At 35.9% G+C, this 22,491-nt stretch overlaps 1 protein-coding gene and 1 long non-coding RNA gene across 3 annotated transcripts in view; one reads left to right on the plus strand and one right to left on the minus strand.

Annotated features, from left to right (window-relative positions):
- FOXA1 (forkhead box A1) overlaps window positions 1–13,472 on the plus strand; it is a 25,986-nt gene extending 12,514 nt beyond the window's left edge. The window contains exon 3 of the mRNA XM_049611601.1: window positions 13,263–13,472. Within this exon, the coding sequence (XP_049467558.1) occupies window positions 13,263–13,372 (110 nt within the window). The 3' untranslated portion in view covers window positions 13,373–13,472. The remainder of the gene's footprint in view (window positions 1–13,262) is intronic.
- LOC125908800 (uncharacterized) lies at window positions 2,930–20,632 on the minus strand. Of its 2 annotated transcripts, XR_007453440.1 has the most exons (4): window positions 18,662–20,632; window positions 17,320–17,442; window positions 12,974–13,105; window positions 2,930–4,509 (listed from the first exon to the last, which is right to left on the minus strand). It is a non-coding gene; the product is annotated as an uncharacterized LOC125908800 (long non-coding RNA). The 2 variants fall into 2 exon arrangements; XR_007453441.1 differs by lacking the exon at window positions 12,974–13,105.
- Window positions 20,633–22,491: the final 1,859 nt, after the last annotated feature.

The following is a 22,491-nucleotide window of genomic DNA, read 5'->3' on the forward strand; positions in this document are numbered from 1 at the left end:
AGTTTAGTGTCTAAAATACGACTTTCAGTCATCATTACTGGGTATTCTTTCTACAGAATCCTATTTGCCCCCTCACCATTACTGAGGAAGGTATGTATTGCAGTTTTATGTCAGTCAGATAAAGAATAATAAAACTTAAAGTGGTTTGGGTTTTTTGTTTTGCAACAACACTTATGCAACGTTGGTAGGAACCATGGATTAGGATTAGTAGTTCCTTGCCAATTTGTCATGAGTATGCCAATCTTCAAGTGATGGATTCCTCGCCTTTCTCTTCAGGGAATTAGACACACACACACACACACACACACACACACACACACCCTACAGTATACATGTGCTGGCTCTAATATATAGAGTGTACACATACAATTAAATATCTGACTTAGGGGAGCATCTATGAGACCTTGGCATCTACAAAACTGTTCCCAAAGCATGAAATCAATAAAGTGATCTGCTGATTTGAGTAAAGCAAGAAAAGCATTTCAGATTAATATTTTCAGCTAGGTATTATTCTCATCAGGAGATACAGGAATTTATTTAATTAATTATTTCCCTTCATCATTTATTTATTTGTAACATTTACAAATTTAGCCCTAGAACTCTGACCACTCCAATTTTTAGGTCTAGGCACTTGGAGTAAGGAGAGGAGAGAAAAAAATCCAGTATGATAGGTAAGATTAAAAAGAAGGCTTCAGTTCTTTCTTCCTTCCTTTTTTACCTTTTCTTTTTGTCTTATAGAACAGCATCCCGAATATAACTTATGTTAAAACATATATTTGCTTTTGTGAAATCTTTTTCATTTACATCAAAAAGGGTGTAAAACATTTACCTTGCAGATATTCTGAGAAGTCCATGGGCAGTGCTATTCTTTAGATAAGTTATTAAACTCCCAATACTTATCTCAAGTTATCAAAGAATACGTGACTTCTCTTCTGGACCCTTACCCCAGCTTTTGTTAATCTATTAAAGAATAGGTTTGAATTTTGGTGACCAGTATATTTCCAGCGTGGTGTTACTTTAGTCACCTTAAAAAGATCTCTTTTGTAACATCAATGGGAGGCTTAATCTTTGTCCTTAATTGTGACACGTTATTCCACATGTGATAGATTGTTGTGCATCCTTCACGTGTTTCAAAATATTGCGGAACTAAGGGCATTTACACAGGGTAAAGAAGGCAGTGGTTTAGATCTTACAGATTAACAACTTGAATAAGACTTTAACATAATATGTATGGCCAGAATAAGTTCTATCTAGATAGAGGTATCTGGGAATTAACTTTTATGATATTTTGAGTACTTCAGAGTAACTACATTGCAGACCCAGTCTAAGAACCATTCTCTGAATAAAAGTTTTAATTCTGACATATATCCACCAGACCCCAGAAGCTACAGGACAGTCCTGTGGTTTATCACATAAACAATTTGTCTGGTGCCAGAGCACACATGAGGGATTATGTGACTTCAAGTAAGCAGGGCACCATAGGATGGATGAATTACTAAACACAATATACCATGATTTTCATATGGATGTCTTTGGCTCTGAAACAAAATTAGGAGGGAAGGAAATGTAAAACATTTCAGTAGAAATGATAATTCTGTATTATCTAAAGTGCAAACCCTAAGTACACTTAGTCTTGAGATTCACTGAATCATGGGGCCATAGAATGTGGTGATGGAAAAGACTTATTTTTTGTGTTTTCTAGTCCACTCACTTGCAAGATTATTCCCCTCAGAGTTATTCCAGGCCAGGTCCAGAATAGATTTAAATGTCAAGAATTGAAGGACTCCTATTTTTTTTTTTTTTTATCAGTGTAATGGAGAAGCACTATACCCATTGCAAAACATTTTGCCAATGGAATATTTTCTCTGATATTTAGGTAAAATGGACTTACATTTTAAGTATACCTCTTTGAGGATACATTTTTATTAGCTCTAAAACCTGTTTCAGATACCTGAATGCCTGCCTCTATGTATTTAGCTGATCTATACACCTTTACTTCCTTTAATTCTCACCTAAGATTGATCCAAATAAAGTGCCCCAGCTGGGAAAACACCTTTAGGGTGTATAAGCCTTTGATTTTTTACTCTTAATACTGAGAAGGGGATAATAAAGTTAAACCTCAATAATTCATTTGAATTACATCAGGCAATTACAAACAGGAGACTGGGTCCATTTGTGAGATGCCATCCAATACTAGGTCATGCAGCTTCTTCACATTTTGAGTATGACTATGATAAGAAGTCAAAGGACTTCAACCTCTTAAAATGTGGTAAGTCCTTAAATTATAAGAATACAATCTAGAAACCAACCCCAAGACTGTTCCTTGTACTAGAGAGAGTTTAGAGTATTTGTGAACTTGTGTGTGGCCCACAGATTTGCATGTGGCCTGTCAGGAATACATTATGTCAGGGTTTTATATAGTAAAAAGACTGAGGAAGTTCATTATAAAACTTCTAAAAAGAAGTTAAATTTCTAAATTTCAATTCCAGGGATGCCAGAGTCTGGAGCTTCAAAGTTATATTATGATTTGGAATCTCGGATTCATCTGGACTCCCATGGCTCTGAAGGGCTCACTTCACATACAGTGACCACTGGACCATGCTATGTTGAGGATCAACACTCCAGACCACACCCGTCTCTTAAGTTACAACATCTCTACTGAGTTAGGCAATTAGAAAGGAAATGCTTACTGAAGCTGACAAATAATTCACTTTGGAAGTGTAACCACAGTAAGAGGAGACTGTGTTACGTAGAGAGAACAAATGACAAATGAGCACATTCCACTCACCTATCTTATCTTATAAAACACAATAGGTGAAAGGGAAAATTGGAATTGTAATCAAGATGAAAGTTGTAAGGCTTCTGATGATTCAAAGAGTAACATTAAGAAGTTGTTTAATAATATAGTCTATAAATGCATATAAGAAGTTGTTTAATAATTATAGTCTATAAATGCACTGACTACAAGATTGTAAAGATACCAGATTCTCTCAAGTTAGGTTCTGTGATGGGCAAGTTCCACCCGATTTTTGTTTCATTATGGTACAGTAAGTGATAGCACTGGGTTTTATTTAAGTCTCTGTATAAAAAGTGCTACTTTAAAAATGTTCAAAGAGCCTTCTTACATAAAGTGAGGTCTGCAATGTTTCAGAGTATTTCAAAGTCTTACGGTCACTTACAATTGTTACCAGTTGATACAAATACCAGTTGTTTGTGGAATAACCTGAGATCTTAATACGCACAAATTAACTTTAAAACAGAGTGAAACATAGTCCTTTTTATCTTCAGCATCAGAAAGAGTGGTGTAGTAGCCAGTCTTAAGCCTGAAAAAAAAAAAAGGGTAGAACATAGTGAGATCCTTCTTGACTCTACTCAAGATCCCTAAAACTGGATTTATCATGAGGGGTAATAAGCAGTAATTACTATGCTGTGACCCCCCTCTCCCATTTAAAAAAAATTTTTTTTTCAACTGAGGGGGGTAAACTTGTTTTGAAGAGAAACAAGAAAATAGAGATTGGCAGAGAAATATAAGGCATGAAATGATGAGGGAAAGGGAGTGAGGGAGAGATGCCATACCAGAAAAAGTAGATGGTACTGGGTCTTCCATAGTCTCCCAGACCAAGGGATTGGGGCAGTGAGAGATGGGATGGAGGCAAATTAATGGCTGGACAGAGCTAGACAGAGTGTGCTGGGGAAGGGCCAGGCGTGAAAAGATTTGGTGTCGTCATAGCAACCGGCTCAGCCCTGCTCCCCCTGAAGCCCATTCAGCTCTGAGCTGCCGGAACACGTTTTTAATTAAAGCGTATAAAAGTTGTTTTGTAAGGACTTCTCCTCATCCGATAGATTTCAAAATGGTTAATCAGGCTTCATCTCCTTTTGATGCTCACAAGAGCATGTGCTACTGCGCGCACAAAAACTGCCGCCGCCACCGCCGCCGGGTGAGTTATCTCTCAATCACAGCTAATACCAGGAAGGAGCAGGCCAGCTAGTTATTTAGATACACATACGCAGAATTCAGCGGAAAGCAGGGAGTCCATTTCTGTGACTGCGAGTGGAGACCTTAATTTGCTTTGCTCTAGATACTATGGAATTGAGCCTTCTGGATGGCTATTGTCTCTGGTTGATGTTCTCTTTAGCTTTCGAAAACAGCAAGATTTCTTCCCCCCCTCCGGGCGATACAGTATTCAAAAGCCAAAATAAAACTTACAAATGTGTAAAGTAATATTTAATCTAGAAAGTTTGTTTGTACCACTCTTATGTAAAAATATGGCGACCATCCCCCCTACCCCAACCCCGGCTTTTGAGAAGAGAAGGGCTCTTGCTTCTAATCCTCCATAAATTAATAATATACAGCAACAGTTGTATTTTCTTCTTTAATAAAAGAGATGACTTAATAGAAACCAGTATCTTTTGTTGATTTACTAAACAACTTCTTAGCAGATGACTTAAACCTCCTCCAGACTTTTGCATCTCCCTTTCTCCTGTTGATGATCTTAGTTTCTAACTTCCCTGAAAAAGAAAAAGAGAAAAAGCCCATTTTACCTGTCATCCATTCCTTCATCTACCCTGTACCCCAACTCAACATGTCTATTTCTGTACCAGTATGTTCTCTTCTACTAGTCCAGGATGTCAAGGAGTCCTGAAGTTCTTGTCTCAGACCCTTCTCTTGTTTTTTTGTTTTTGTTTTTGTTTTTTACTGCTTTACTACCATCTCCACCGTTGCTGTTTCCAATGGTTCCTTCTCCTCAGCTTCAAACATGTAATGGTTATCTCTATTTTCGTGGGAAAATTTGATTTCACAAAATTTTTCGGTTCATATTATCTTGCTCTTTTCACTGCCAAAATTTTCAAATGAGTGGTCTTCACCCACAGTATCTATTTCTCCATAGCCCTGCAATTTGATCTGTGGCCCCTTGTCTTGAAACAAACAAACAAACAAACAAACAAACAAACAAACACCCAAAAACCTTCTGCCCTGAAGAGCATCAGTGACACCTTGATTCAATGATGTTTTTACTTCATTCCCCCACACCCAGAGTCTCAAACAGTTCTGAATATTCTTAGCCATAGTGACCACGCTCCCACCAAGGACCTCCTGGCACTAGCCTTTCCTCACTCTCCACTTCCCCAGGACTGCTTCTCTATCTCTATAAATATCTTTGTGTCTGTTCCAGCTTCCACTGTAGTTTCCCAAGGCTAAATCCATTGATCTGAGAGACAAAAACAACCCCTAACATTTGGAAAATGGCTTGACGCTCCCAGCTAGGCTATGGTGTTTTTAGGAGTTGGCCTGGCATTCACAGGTAGGCCTAAGTATTCTCCTGTGAAACAAAAACTATTTTTACTAAACACCAACTTTAGACAAGGACACTCTAATGATAGGAGAGACAAAAAGACCACTTTGTAATTTTGTCCCAGTACAGATAAAAATAAAGTCACTGCAAACCACAAAGGTAGCAAACAATCCTCATGCTTGCTAATACTAGTAACTGTTGCTTCTTTACAAATGATAGCTTTAGCTTTGTTCTAGTCTTCCCTCTTTCTAAATAAGATTTCTTGAGATACCCAATGACAGAATTACCCTTACATCCTGACAGTAGCCAATTCAAAGTCGTACTTTCTTGAGTCTTCCCCCAAAATATCTATCATGAGCCCCAATCTTATAATAAGTTACTGAAATGCCATGCCATCCCCTATCGTGTGTGGTCTTGTTTGCAAACAAGTAATAAAGCCAATTTGTTCAATCATACTATGTTCCTGATGGTCTTTGGCTAGAGGACATTGATAGGCCCTTTGTTCCTTTGTCTTACGGCTTGTGCTATCATGTATGAAGCTAAAAGTCCATTCCTGTCCTCCAACAAAATCCCCATCTTATTTCTATACCTCTCTACAAGTATTCAATAAATTTAAATTAGAGCAACACATTTCTCCCTGTAACAAGGCATGCCTCCTGACTTCCATATTTTTCTCATTCTCTTTGCTACTAAGGCTTGAAAAGTCATAGTCATCACTGACTCATTATTGCCCTCTTATTGCCCGTCCACCTAAAATTAGTCTGCCGTATCAATACACCCACTATCCCAATCTTTCCTTCTTTGACATCCCAAAGGTCACAATTTTAGTCCATACTACTGTGCACTATCTGTTAAAATAGCCTCCAGAATCTTGTTGTCCAAGTCTTGTTTGTACACTATTCCTAGCCTAATATTTCTAAGCAATAGCTTTAAGTGAACAAAAATAAATCGTAACCTCTTGAAGCCAGAGCTTTCACAGAAGTAAAATTAGGAATTACATAAGAATAAATAGCATGATTTTCTCCCCTTAAAAAAGATAAATGTCATTGTTGCATACATGGAGTAGGGAAAGCAAGAATGCCTTGGATTACTATTTTAAAGACAGAGTGTGTGAGCGGGGGGAAGGGGCAAAGGGAGAGTGAGAGAGAGGAAAAGGGAGGGGGGGGAGAGAGAGAGAGAGAGAGAGAGAGCGAGAGAGAGAGAAAGTGAATATTAAGCAGGCTCCACACTGAGTGGACCGTGTGAGGCTTGGTCCCACAACCCTGGGATCGTGACCTGAGACGAAATCAAGACTTGGGCACTCAACCAACCTAGCCACCCAGGTGCTTCTACAAGACTCTGTTTCATGTGTTGGGATCTATTTAAGAAATATCAAGAAAGTGAGGTACATTTAGAAGATTCTGGGTTAGAGAAGTACTGGACCACATCTTGCAAAGGACGGTTTAAATTGGGGATGTTTGGCTACGGAATAAAACATTTCTGTTACATTGGAGGGTACTATAATATTTCAAGCATATGTGAGAGAAATTAGAATTATTTGTGTGTGATTGTAGAGGGAAGAATTAGGGTCAGGAGGTTGAAATTCAAGAAGATAGATTACTGCTCAATATAACAAAATATTATTTTGAGAGAGAGAGAGGAGAGAGAGAAGGAGAGAGAGAGAGAATGTAGGCTCCACACTGCAAGTGTGGAACCTGATGCAGGGCTCGAACCCACAAACTGTGAGATCATAACCTGAGCCAAAACCAAGAGTTGGATATTTAAGTGACTGGGTCACCCAGGCACCCCAAAGGATTTCTTTTAGTTGAGCTTTGCTTATGATATTCTCTCATTTATTTTCCCCTGGGCATTTAATTCTAGGTTGTTGATTTTTTACTTTCAGCACTTTGAAGTTTTATTTTTTAAATTTATTTCATTTTTTTTCATTGTATTCTATTTTCTATTATTCTGAGAAGTTAACAATCTTATTGTTACTATTTTTTTTTAAATTTTTTTTTAACGTTTATTTATTTTTGAGACAGAGAGAGACAGAGCATGAACGGGGGAGGGTCAGAGAGGGAGGGAGACACAGAATCTGAAACAGGCTCCAGGCTCTGAGCAGTCAGCACAGAGCCTGACACGGGGCTTGAACTCACATACCGCGAGATCGTGACCTGAGCCGAAGTCGGACGCTTAACCGACTGAGCCACCCAGGCGCCCCTTATTGTTACTATTTTTAAATTAATATGTCTTTTTATTCTTCTCTTATCAAAGTTTGATAATTCCAACATCTGGGTCATCTCTGGGTCTGATTCTATTGACTATTTTATCTTTTCACATGGTTCTCTTGGTGTCTTTTCCAATATGTCTTTTGTTTTTTTTTCTTTTTTGTAAATTAAATGTCAAATATGATATATAAAAGAGCAACTTAAACTTAGGTACATGCCCAAAATGGGAATATCTCTTTTGTCAGCCCATTAGTGTGGGCATTGGAGTGAATTTAGTAAGCACTTGAGGTGACTTGGGTTTGTGATTGCTATAGTTATCTCTAGTGTACCACAGATTTAAAGTTTTTCCAGGGACGGGCTGGATTGCCACAACTTGTATTCAATGTGAGGCCTAGAGAGCTGGAAGTGTTTTTTTCTTTCTTTTTTTTCTTTTTTCTTTTCTTTTCTTTCTTTCCTTTTTCCTTCCTTCCTTCCTTCCTTCCTTCCTTCCTTCCTTCCTCCCTTCCTTTTTTCTTTCTTTCTTTTCTCAGTTTCTCTGTTCCACCCTCAGATTTCAGCAGGCTATCAATGCCTGCAGCATAGACAGAGTCTATTTCTATATTTTTATTCCCCCCAGAAGTACATGGCTATTACCTGCTATTAGATGCAAGGCTCACAGTGGGTCAGGGAGGGTTACTCAGCTCTCCAGCTCCCATCTTGGTCTTAGGCAGGCCCCAGACATCTCCTCCAGTGGCAGGCAGCCTCCTATTCAGTGCAGGGTCTAGAGCACAGGCAAATTCCCCGTCCTTCCTCCAAATTCCATCTTGTATTGGTGAGTATCTTAGGCGTATGTGAATTTGGGAAGATCACCTTGATATGGTTGAAGCTGTTCTATTTACAATGTATCTTTACTCCTACGGAATAGCTTTCCCTAGGTCTGACCCTAAAGCTGAGTCTCTGCTCTTTGGTGAGAATTGCACTCCAATTTTTGTCTCCCCAGCATCATGGAACTGACAAAGTCTCTTCTTAGTTCTTTATCTTTTTAGTAAAGTATTTTGTCCAAGTTTTATAGTTATTCTCGGTGAGTGAATAATCAGATTTTAGCAACTCTGTTATAGTTGGAAGCAGAAGACTTTTCCTTATTATATTCTAAACCCTAGTCGCTGACCATCAAATCTTGGTAATTCTTGCATTCAAGCCTCACATTCAGTCTCTTACCCATATTTTAGGAACTGGCATATGTTTGAAGTCATGTTATGCTAGCATTAATTTTTCTGTATTTGGTTAATTAGTCAATAAAGATCATTTGATTATATATTGTAATTCTAGCAGAGTTGAGTATCTTGGCACTATTTATTATATTTGTTCTACTTAAAGGGCAGAAAACCACAGATTAACACCATCATGAAAAGCAAAACTTTACATTTAAAATACAGATCAGTGTATGGGATTCATATTGAATATTACACTATTTGGATTAGGTAATGTCTTTAGCAGAGGACTCTTATAGAGAAGGATAAATAAAATTTGTTTCAATTACTTTAGTGATTGAACAATATATAGAAAATATAGTGACACACAAATCTAGGTTAATTTTTAAAAACTTCCTTAAAAACAGGTTTTAAGCTGTGTTAAAGATAGCTGGAGTGATACAGTAAGTAAACTATGCTGATGAGAGTGAAGAGGTAGAATGTTCTAGAAGTGAAGCGCATTTTAAACTAAGATTGTTGCCAAATAGCAAGAAGATGGAAGATTAGGGAAGAAATGGAAGTGTGTTAGTATTAAACAGTTTTTGTAATGGCTACAGAAAGAGGAAAGATTTGAAAAGAAATACAATGAGTTTAAATTCAAAGCTAACTTATGTAGGATAGGTCAAAAGAAGGAAACTGGAGTTGAACGACCCTTTTAAGAAGGAAGTTGTAGCATGGTCACCATACCATAAGTGAGGTTGTCATGGAGGTAAAGTGGAGGGACTTGATTAATATTACAACTCTTGGCATCTTTCAGTGGAATATATGGAGGTGAAGATAGGGAAGAGTTTAAGAGAACAAATACAAGGAAGCCAAATACCATTTTGTTAAGTGCCATAAGACAGTTAAACTGAGGAAGTGACAAACTGTATTCTTGCAGACAATGATAGGAGAGAACTTCATGGCAGGGAGGATAAAAGATTTGAGTGCTATCTTTGTTTCACTGAATTTCAGGGGATGGACCTCCATTTGAGATTAATTTATTCATTAATTAATGAAATCAACACACTTATTGCACAATTACTAGTGGAAAGCATTGTAATAGATACTTCCAGAGCTATATTAGATGATTCTTGATCTTAAAGGATTTAGCGTGATAGGAGTGGTGAGATAAAATAGTTACTCAACTGTGGGAAAAAAAAGTAGAAAATGGTCATTTTGGTTTCTGGCATATAGTAGGTACTCAGTAAAGTTTTGCTGAATAAATGAATGGCATAGAGACACATAAAAAACTGAGATGGAGAATAAAAGTAATATTGGGGAGGCATCACAATCCCAGACTTCAAGCTATACTACAAAGCTGTAATCATCAAGACAGTATGGTACTGGCACAAGAACAGACACTCAGATCAATGGAACAGAATAGAGAACCCAGATATGGACCCACAAACGTATGACCAACTAATCTTTGACAAAGCAGGAAAGAATATCCAATGGAATAAAGACAGTCTCTTCAGCAAGTGGTGCTGGGAAAACTGGTCAGCGACATGCAGAAGAATGAACCTGGACAACTTTCTTACACCATACACAAAAACAAACTAAAATGGATGAAAGACCTAAATGTAAGTCAGGAAGCCATCAAAATCCTGGAGGAGAAAACAGGCAAAAACCTCTTTGATCTTGGCTGCAGCAACTTCTTACTCAACACATCTCTGGAGGCAAGGGAAACAAAAGCAAAAATGAACTACTGGGACCTCATCAAAATAAAAAGCTTCTGCAAGCAAAGGAAACCATCAGCTAAACTAAAAGGCAACCGACAGAATGGGAGAAGATATTTGCAAATGACATATCAGATAAAGGGTTAGTATCCAAAATCTATAAAGAACTTATCAAACTCAACACCCAAAAAACAAATAATTCAGTGAAGAAATGGGCCAAAGACATGAATAGACACATCTCCAAAGAAGACATCCAGATGGCCGACACATGAAAAAGTGCTCAACATCACTCATCATCAGGGAAATACAAATCAAAACCACAATGAGATACCACCTTACACCTGTCAGAATGGCTAACATGAACAACTCAGGCAGCAACAGATGTTGCCAAGGATGCGGAGAAAGAGGATCTCTTTTGCATTGCTGGTGGGAATGCAAACTGGTGGAGCCACTCTGGAAAACAGTATGGAGGTTCCTCAAAAAACTAAAAATAGAACTACCCTACGAACCAGCAATTGCACTACTAGGTATTTATCCAAGGGATACAGGTGTGCTGTTTCAAAGGGACACATGCACCCCCATGTTTATAGCAGCACTATCAACAATAGCCAAAGTATGGAAAGAGTCCAAAAATGTCCATTGATGGATGAATGGATATATATATATATATATATATATATATATATATATACACACACACACACACACACACACACACACACACACACACAGAATGGAGTATTACTCGGCAATCAAAAAGAATGAAATCTTGCCATTTGCAACTACGTGGATGGAACTGGAGGGTATTATGCTAAGTGAAATTAGTCAGAGAAAGACAAAAATCATATGACTTCACTCATATGAGGACTTTAAGAGACAAAACAGATGAACATAAGGGAAGGGAAACAAAAATAACATAAAAACAGGGAGGGGGACAAAACAGAAGAGACTCATAAATATGGAGAACAAACTGAGTGTTGCTGGAGGGGGTGTGGGAGGGGGGATGGGCTAAATGGGTAAGGGGCATTAAGGAATCTACTCCTGAAATCATTGTTGCACTATATGCTAACTAATTTGGATGTAAATTTTAAAAAATAAAAGAGAAAAAAAAGTATTATTGGGAAGATCAAAAAAGGAATTTATAGGGAATATGACACGTGAGTAAGACCATAAATGTCAGACAGGATTTAGACATGAGATTGGAGGGAGGGGGCATTTCCAGGTGGGGGTGAACAGTGTCAGGAAATGGAAGCCAGACAGTTTAGGGTGTATACAGGGGAAGGTGAAGTTGAAGTATGAAAGAGGAGGGTACAGGAAGATAAAGCTGAGAAGGTGTCTGGAACAAAAGTCTGGAGGGCCTTGAATGCTCTAAGAAATTTGGAAGTGTATTCAGTAAGTAATACTTAGCATCAGAAAGATGCTAGTATAGTATAGATACTATATCTATATTACTATCTATATATACTATAGATATACTATACTATATATATTATATATATATACACACTATATTATATATATATATATATACTATAATATATACTATTACTATAGTAATATAGTATACTATATTACTATCTATAATAGTATAGATACTAAACTATTTGGATCACGTGAGGATATATGGTTAGAGGTACAAAGAGAAATTATGAGCAAGATGGAAGAAGACAGGGAGGAAAGAGAAAGTTTCATCCAGGTATACTTGGCAACTGAGACTGTGAAGGTCCAGAATAGAAAGGGGGAAGAGAAGAATTGGGGATCAAAGACACTGACAATGAAAGGTGTAGCTCTGATCCTCTGTCAAGCGATAAGGCTCTTGCTGGAAGGTTCATGCTACTGAGCTTGTACAAATGGAATATGATTTATTCACTAACACAGAAAAAAATCTATTACTAGCAACAGCACTTAATTGTGTTGTGCAATATGTAAATTCTTTATTAAATATATTCAGAGGCAGCAAGTAAGGAGAGTTAGAAGGCAGTTTCCTGGGAAAAGCAGTCTACACTCACTGTCTCCATTTCTATATGTTTCCTTCACTTCTAATTGTCTGCAATTTGGATTTTGTATCTTATTAGAGTAGAAATTGCTCTGGTTAAAATCACCATGCACTCCTTAATTACTAGTCCCAGTGGCACTTAACGCAAACACCATCTCCTCTGGGAAGCCTTCCTTAATCTCATCAGCAAGGCAAGATGCCTTCTCACCTGTTTTGCTAAAGTATTCTGAGCCTGCCTCTATTATGGTATCTCCCACACTGTATTATAGTCATTTACTGCTACATCATTCCCTCTGGACTGTGATTTCCAGTCAACTTCGTATCCTTAGCACTTGGGATGGTGTTGTCTGGATTACTGATAAATACAAACAATAAAACCCTCTCTAGTATCTCTTTCAATCCTCTCATTAGGATATACTTTTAGAAGAATACTGAAGACTTCCAAATATAACTGGCATAGAAACATTTCTTCTGAGAACATTACTTCCGCCTTCACTTGTACTGTAACTTATCTGTTGTCATTAAATGATTAATATATTAATAAGGCTTAGAGGTTTTACAATTGATTCTCTTATCCCCTAACCCTCACCTGTGGCTACAGTCTGTTATCCATACTTCTTGTGGCTCTGTCATATTGTGCTTTCTTTAGGTAAGTAGTATTTTGAATTAAATACTTGTAAGTGTCTTCTATGTTCCATATGTTCTAGTTAGTGTTGGAGTTCTGAAGGTAAATAAAAATTAATAAAAATAAATAATTTCCATGGAATTTATGGTATTTTTAAATTATTTCTAAGTTCATCTAACAAAGTCTTGTCTAGTAATACAGTTCATGGTCAGTAAGGATGCTTCAATTTGTATTTTATTTTATTTTATTCTAGAGAGAGAGAAGACCGCACAAGAGGGCGAGAAGGTCAGAGGAAGAGAGGATCATAAGCAGGCTACATGCTCAATGTGGGGCCTGACTTGTGGCACGACTCTAGGATCATGACCTGAGCTGAAGTCAAGAGTTGGAAGCTCAACCCACTGAGTCTGTGTATGTGTCCATTTTAAAATTGTGTTCTTTTAATAAATAAAAATCTAAGTTTATATTCAAATTTAGTTTGTGATTTTTCCTTAGTGTAACATAAGTCAATGAAGGAAAATCATTTGGATAATTACAAGTTTGTTGGTAGATGTTATTAAATGAAAGAAACTAAGCCTTCACACACACAGTATTTTTTAAATGTCAACTTAAATATTGTTTTTTGGAAATAGTTTCCTTGATGTTTATAAATACGTAGTCTGTTATGATGAGGGTAGCTGCAATGAAGGCTTTGCTTTTGCTTTTATGTTGGAAAATTGGGCCATCTATGGACTGAGATGCAGTGAAAGCATTACAAAGATTTTGCAAACAGACTGAAGGAAATCAGAGGTCTTGAAAATTGGTCTTTCAAATATACCTCATCATCATTCTTAATGTAAACCTTTCTTCTAATTGTTTTTAACTTCTAATCAAGTAGAAACTATGCCTACATGACAATGCCAGTAAGAGAATCTTAGAGAGGATTTTTAGGAAATAAATCTTTTAGGGAATAAAATATTCTTTAAAATTCACCATTTGCTAAAACAACGTATGTGAGTATAAACTGGCTATACGTTTAATTTTAAAGATCAGAATTAACATGTTACATAAAATCACTTATCCTTAAAAGCAAAGCACAACTGTTTGCCACAATTATTTTAATACACTTCTCTACTGAGATAAATTTTAAACTCAGGAAAGCAAGATTTGGAACGAGAAGAGTTAAAAAACACGAAGCAACAGTAACCCCATTTAGATAAGGGATAGATGGGTGGAGCAGGGGAACAATACACTAAAGTGCTTTTCTTTCACAGATCTTGGTTCAAATTAAGGTTAAATTCCAAAGGAGGATGTGTTTTCCCCATATGGAGTCTTAAAGGACATGCCTTTGTTTCCAACTTCCCAGAGAAGATATATGTTAACACAAACAAAGTATTTCATAATAAATTTAACTTTTATAGAGTGACTAATGCCCTGTGAAGATAAGGTAGACTCTCAGTCACCTGTGTTTAATCCAGGCTGAAGAAATTATGCCAAGGGCACACTGACAAAAACTTGATTCCTTTGGAGAGGATGGCAGTAACTTGGTGGGGAGCAGAAAGGGTCTTGATTTTTAAAAGTCTCATTGGAATGACTCTCCCTTCCTCACTGTGAACACAGTTTAGCATTTATGTACTTTGGAAGGACAAAGAGGTGAGGTAAGCCTGCCAAAATCTGAACCTGTGTTTCTGGGAACCTGTTAGTAGGTCAACTGTTACAAATAGAAGAGAAACTGCAAAGGAGCGGTGGGTGCTAGAAACTTGGCAGTTGGACTACATATAGCTTTATTAAAGTCTGCGTACTGTTCCTTCCAGATCTCAAGGGAGGCACTGTGAAGTTTAAACTGCCACAACGGATCACTATTATTCAATCAAATCAAGCTTTGATGGGGAGTGGGGGTGGGAGGCAGATCAGCATAGAAAGAAACAACTCTTTCCTACTAGAAATATTTACAGTTAAAAGAAAATGATATCTTTAAAAATGTACTTGTTAATAATAATTTATTAATCCATCTCTTCCTGTTAAGAAAGACAAATTCATTACGTAAATATTTTTCTTTCCTTTTCCCTCTCTTTTATCTTGATATTATTCTTTATTAACTAGTTGCTTAATTCTTAAATCCTTATTCTTACAAAATGTCTCTGAATTTGTGACTAGGTAATTTACCCATTGACCCCATATAGCCCTCTTCCATGTGCAAATTCTATTGACTTCAACTGAAGATGTAAACATTGGTCCTGAGGCATGTGAAGGGATTCCTTTTTGGGAAAGGGAAACAAAAATGTATTCGCGTCAATCATATCAGACATATCTAACTACACAGGACATGAGGTTTAATTTATTTTTTATATTTATGAATTCATCATTGATGAAAGGCTTATGAAATCTATTTAACATTTAAATAAAACAGGATAGCATTCTCCCTTCTTCCTCCACTCAGTGAAAAAGGAGACACGGACATAGAAAGAACTTGATTTTAAGTTGCTTTATGATAAGTTTTGAAACATATCTTTACCTTATCGATCTTCAGGTCACTAATACTGATTTTAGGCAAAATTGATTTTCATCATTTATTCCAATCTACTTATTTCTTGCCCAATTTCCTTCTTGTGTTCTGAATTTAAAACAAAAAACCCCAAAATATGTAATATAACCCCCCCCCCGCCACAGCACTTCTTTTCTCTTTTTGTGTTAGCCAGTGGCTAGGAGAAGAAAACTTTTCTGACCCTACACTGCTAGACAAGGGTAATGGAATGAGATTTCTCTTCTCAGGATATGTAACCTCAAGTCCAATTTCAGAAATCAATTAACTATTCAGAGAGGAACACCACAAGGGGGCAGGTGAATCCAGGGTAGGTCCTAGGTGAGAGGGTCTTAGTATTGGGAATTCTGGTCAAAGGAGGGGAAAAATGAAATGAAAATTAGAAACAACTCTAAAAATAATATTTCTTCATGAACATAAGCATTTAGATCTGGACCATCCAAGTGAAATCTTATTTAGAATATATCCAAAGACATTAATTACAATATACCAAGGAAATAAATGAAAGAGATCAAATCAGTGTAGTAATACACTGAAAGTGATTCCTGTATTTACAAAGGTCAACAGCATGGTTTTACAAGAAAAGAAAGACAGTAGCTGAGAAGAAACCCAAAATTTACTATAGAGCAATTAGAGTATGCATCGAAAATAAATTTCAACTAGATAGATGAAGTATCAAATAATTAAAGAGATATATGAGAAGTTAATTTTGCTTCAAAGAGATTTTAATAACCAACAATTTTATAACAGAACATAAAATTTGAATAATAGAGCTATAACATTTTTTCCCCCTACACAAAAACTGAGAAATTAATTTCAGGCACTTTAGGAAAGATAAATGCTGCTTAAAAAGATTATTTAAAGAGTCTGCTTTGACTTTCATTGGAAATTAAACTTAGTCTACCAATAGGAGGCAAAAATGAATATTAAAACATTAGTTCTTCTAAACAAATATTTTAAAATTGACACCAGACATCCTCTGTGAGAATATCAGAGACAGCATCTTCAATGGCCAACATATATACATACCTACTATGCAAAGTAGCCAGGACTAATTCTATTTGGTAAAGCTGGAAATTATCACTGGCCTCCCTTTTATACCTCACTAAGGAAATGCAGTTCATTATTTGATGTGGGTAGATAATATGTTATTTATATTTTACCGATTAACAAAATGAAATGCAGAGACAATTATAGAATAATATGTAGTATAATATAGCATAGTATAATATGTAGCATGATGGCATAGCACAATATATAATAAAATATCTAAGTTTTGTCTCTTACTACTAGTTTTTATTTAGTTTCTAATACTAAGTAGAATCTTTAAAATGAGCATTTAAGTGTCTTATTTATGATCAGATTAACTTCTTATTTAGGACTCTGCAACAGTTTTCTATAGTAATAATGTAAATGTCACTTCTAGTATAGATCTATTGATTGAGGAGGTCATCTTCTAATAGATTTTAGGGCAAGCTAGGTTTTAGAACTTGGGGCACCAAGTTGAGTAATCTTTCTGTTATACTATGATGTATTTTGGTTTCATTATACCACAGGATTTAGTATTATAGAACAGTAATCAGACATTTAAGCCTATTTTTAAAGCAAAGCTCTGAACTCAAATGTAAGTGCTCATTCTTCTATCACCTTAACAAAGTCTATTTTTCTCAAATTCACTCATTCTTCTCTTAGTGTGTATATGTGTATATAAATACACACACATACATAAAATATACTCATGCACATAAACTCATACACACATACGTGTATATATATATATATATATACATACATGATGCAATCCATCGGTGGAATTTTAGGTTAGTTTTTCTCCTCTTTTCAGTCTGTTATTTAGCTTTCTCTTCCTTGTTTTTCTTTATTCCAAGTAATCCAGAGTCCTCATAGGCTTTGTCACCTAAAGGACATGGAGACAGCTTCTGCAATGCTTGAAATAATAATGCTTTGATTTGTCAATGTGAAAAGTTGGATGGCTTTTAAAAGCTGACCAGTCCAGGGCTATTTGCACATAGTAGACATTCGATAAATATTTGTTGATTTGATTTATTCTAGGGTAAAGAACTGGGTAACAACCCTTTTTTCCTTCACTCATGTACAATGGTTAAGCCTGTGTACAAATGCATTTATGAGTAAATATTAATGGTCATGGTCATTAAAGATGTTTTAGAGAGAGAAAAAAAATCTAGGTCTTTAGGCTTTAAGAAATAGCAGTGATTGGGGGTATGTGTAATAGAATACTCTAAGTAGTTATCAAAAAATAGATGACAGAAACAATAAAATGGGGTCCAACTAAAGAACATTCTGATAAATTATCTGGAAACAAAGTGGATTACCCTATAGTGTTTGAATCAATCACATGTTGAGGGTCTAAATTTTTTATTCCACATACTAAGGCAATGGGCATTTTAATGAAAACTTCGGGATAATATTTTGGTTATAAAATTTAGTGAGCACATACAAGCCACATAATACTTCATTTGGTATGTTCTTCCTTGTGATAGTCACAAAAGTGTTTATGTATGTTGTATTGACAGTTGAGAGGCCTTGAACATACAAAATGAATATTACTCCTATATTTTGAGTAATGTATAACTTTTAAAGAGTTAAACTCTATACTCCCATCATTTAGAAGAGCATAATTGATTTATTTCCTTTTCTGGTCACTAACAGTAAAAACTGTTTCTGGGCTTACAACATGTTAAATTTTGGCTCAACGCAAATTTACAACAGCAAGGTTTATGATAAAATCTGTCAAAACATTAACCATGATGGCACAACTTTCAGCTTTTAACAGACAGATAGGAAAGCGGGAACTTAAGAGTGGATACACATTCGTATTTGAAAATGCTTGTTTAGGTCACATTAAAAAAGTTATTCAATTCCGTTGTTCTCATTTTACCCAAATGTGAAAGTTCTATACGATGACTATGTGTTTTAATTAACTGGCTTCAAAGAGATGGGAGATCCTCGGATTAAAGACACAATTCTAAGTAAAAAATTACTAGCTAAAAGAACTTCAGATGTTCAAGACAAAACCTAAAAATTTACAGCATTTTCTGTTTCTTGTCTGATGAATTTCAAGAAAAGTTAACTCTTAAACATAGGTAAAGTCTAACCTTTTTGCTTTAAGACAAAGATGATTCATTTAGCCATGTGCCAGCATTTGAGCACTATTCATGAAGATAATTTTAATTTTTCAACATGGTAAACAATGTTGGCAGTTTTGGTTTACTGTTGCTTGATGAGTAAAGGGCTGTAGTTCCTAGAAAATTACAAACAAAATACTGTTATTGAAAGTGAATCACTCTGCTGGCAACCAGAGTAACTAAGATAGGTAACTTTGTGTGTGAGGTACATACTATAAGCAATTTCAGAGGACATACTTTCTTGAAAATGTAATTTGGTTAGACAGCCAGGGTGAATTTATGAGAAAAAACTTCTTTAAGGAACTTAAAGATTTTCAGTGTGTTAATGTCATTCATAGTCATACAAGTAAATGTAGTGAATATTCTACGCTTGAGTGTTTCAAAAAGGCTTTGATATAACTGACCTATTTATTGGAAAATGATATGTATTTTTTAAGCTTTAGGATCTTCATTAAACAAGTTACATAATGAAAACTGGTGGAGAAGAGAGAGAAAATTAGTTGCTAGATATTAATTTTTGAAGCTGCCACTTGATGGGAAATGTTCATGCACAATTTATTTGTTCTCACATATCTTAAAATATGGCTTAGAACTAAAAGAATAATACGTAACTAGAAAGTAAAATAACAAGAAAATTTATCAAAATAATCAGAATTTAGGAAATTTTACTTTTTGGAAATGAAGAATCAATGAATTTGAAATCATGATTTAAAGTACATCACAGCAATATCAAAAGACATCCAAACACACATTGGTTTATACATTGCTTGCATTCTCTCTCTTTGATTTTTGATACCCTTGATTCCAGAAAGCAATTTAGTTATTAGCGTTGTTCAATAAAGAGTTAAGTGGCCTATTTTGGGGTCTGGAAATTTTGTTTAAACTTTCCAAGACAATGGAACCATGTCTTCACTTTATCATAGAGTGAGATTTCAACTTTACAGGGACCAACATTTGACAGTTAGACAAGAAATTCTGCTTAAAAAACCAAACCTAATCAAAATCAAACAAACAACACAAAAGACCGAAACTCTTCACTTTAAACTTATTATGGTTAAAAGTTAAAGTCTTCAGATGAGCACGTTTCACCTGATAATATGCCAAGTGCTAAATAATTTGACATGCTAATGTATTTTAACACCACTGTTTTGGGAAATGACACTCAAATCTTCATCTTTTATTAAAAGACACATCACACAAATGTTTATAAAACAATACAGTTGGAAGATTTAGTTTTTGTCATTAACAAGAATGACTATTTACCAAGTATTTTACCTGTGCAGAGAAATATGGACAATCTCTGACCTGGAGAAGCTGCATTGTAATGGGAGATAGTACAGGAATACTATACAGGAATACTAATAACTGCCCTAATACAGATGAAGACAGAGCTATGAGGCATATAGAAGAGAGATTAACTGTGGCTTGGTGGTGAGGTTAGGGTGGGGAATTAGGGAAAGCTTCATGTCGGGGGTGGCGTATAAGTATTCTTGAAGGATGAATTGGATTTAAACACACTAAGGTGGATTTGACTGAGTAGAGGCTTAAAAATGGTAAATGAATTCAATAATGAAAATATAGGGCAGGAACTGAAATGGAGAGTAGGCTTGGAGCACAGGTCAAAGGTATTAGTATGAAAGAAAGTCAATTCTATTAATTTTCTTGCCATCCATATGAAAACAAAATAATGTGCCCGAGTTTCCAGGTATGATTTGGTCAATTGGTTGTTTTTTTTTTAAATCTAATATGGAACCAGAAAACTTTCCTAAAAAATCTAAAAAACAAACAACCCAAACAAAACAGTACATATACGGTTCATTCTTTGATTCTTGAAATAATAAAACCACTGTTTGTCTTACCGCAACTGAAAGACAATAATATCTGCAACATTTAAAATTTCAGTCTGCGATATAGCTGTACTTCCTGAACAGCTGTTGCATTTTTTATTTTTTTTATTTTTTTTTTTAATTTTTTTTTCAACGTTTTTTATTTATTTTTGGGACAGAGAGAGACAGAGCATGAATGGGGGAGGGGCAGAGAGAGAGGGAGACACAGAATCGGAATCAGGCTCCAGGCTCTGAGCCATCAGCCCAGAGCCTGACGCGGGGCTCGAACTCACGGACCGCGAGATCGTGACCTGGCTGAAGTCGGACGCTTAACCGACTGCGCCACCCAGGCGCCCCTATGTTGCATTTTTTATAAACACAGAAATGAAATGATTATTTTGATATGACTGAAGTTTTAATTGAAACTGCTGATTTCAAAGGTGTTTCTTTGCTTCTATTTGACAAACAAGATTAGGTATTAACTTAAATGAAAAGATGTCTTCATGTCACCTAAATGAAAGTATACAACTGTGCTTTATAATATGACTGCAGTTGAAGAAAATAAGATGCAAAAAGCAAATCTAATTTTGTAACATGAAAAGATTGTGACGTAAAACATCAGAAATCAGTGTGTATGTTCAAGTGGATAGTAATTCTTCAAAGTAATTCTTCAAATTCTGAGACATTTTATGTCAAATTACATATCATTATTCAAACTGTATTTCAATTTTCTCAGCCAGAATCATCTTCAGAAGTGGTTGATGAGTGGGCGAAAAATTGAGTCTTCTCTCGTCTATTCACCTGCTTTTTGTTTCAAACAGTATGCTTAGAAACAAACTGAAGCTTAGAGACTTAAAATCAAAACTTGTCTTTAGCAAGCCGACGTGTACACAATCTATATGGGTCTGAGAAACATTCTTTGTGACATTATCAGGAGGATCTCCCTAGGCAACAAAAACTGTTGGCCTGGAAGAAAAGGGCCACATGAGACAAAGTATACTTGACCGGTATGTTTAGCAATACTCACCTTTCCAAATGTTACATAAGTTTGTTTCCTTTATTTTAGGCAAAGTTCCTAAGTTTTAATACAGGTATGCATGTTAGAGTTTCTGTTACAGGAGGTATGATTTTTGAAATGTAAGTCATTTCTTAATTTCAGCTTTCTTAGATGCACCTTGGTTTATTTATTTTTCACACATATTAGGAAGGTTACTTTTGGGGGAACAGCTGGACTCCACAGGCATGAGCATCTTACTTCTTAAAGACACAGAAATCATATAGTTTTTAATTATAAAACCAGAAATGTTGATGGGGGCTATTTTCTCAGTCTTGCTTTACATCAAGCCAGTGTTAAAAGTTCGTTAGCTAGAGCTTAACAACACAATGGCTGAAGGAATGGAGTTACCACACAAGTGTTTAAATTCCACGCCGGATCCCTAGCTACAACGGAGAAGAAAGTTCAAACAACAAAAACAGAGTTGCAAGGTCTGAACTTGTGTGTCACGAATACCTCTTACTCATCACCAGGCAGCTCTTATTCAGGGCAACCAGGCCCTCCCAAGCAACATGGTTAATTGAATAAGGATTCTAAACCTTTTGGCTGCAGATAAACCAAAGTGGCACATGGCTCATAACTCAAACATTTCATTTTAAGCAGCTGTTAGTTTTCTTGCCCAGGCTAATTTGGATTATTCAATCATTTTCTTTTCTTTAATGAAAAACTGCTTGTAGTTACTGGTGGGGACAAAGAGCTGCAATTACGGATCTTGGAAAGTAAATTTATTATCTACTCATTTTAATCATGTATACAAGTGATACTAAATTTGGAACTAAATTCAGAAAATTTTATTAGCAGTGCAATTATATCTGTGTGTGTGTGTGTGTGTGTGTGTGTGTGTGTGTATGTGTACACATTTAATAACATTCAGTCCTGACTACTGTTTCCTGCTATGATGAACCTGGAACCTCTCTCAG

Source organism: Panthera uncia (assembly GCF_023721935.1).
Source record: "Panthera uncia isolate 11264 chromosome B3 unlocalized genomic scaffold, Puncia_PCG_1.0 HiC_scaffold_1, whole genome shotgun sequence".
Taxonomy (NCBI): domain Eukaryota; kingdom Metazoa; phylum Chordata; class Mammalia; order Carnivora; family Felidae; genus Panthera; species Panthera uncia.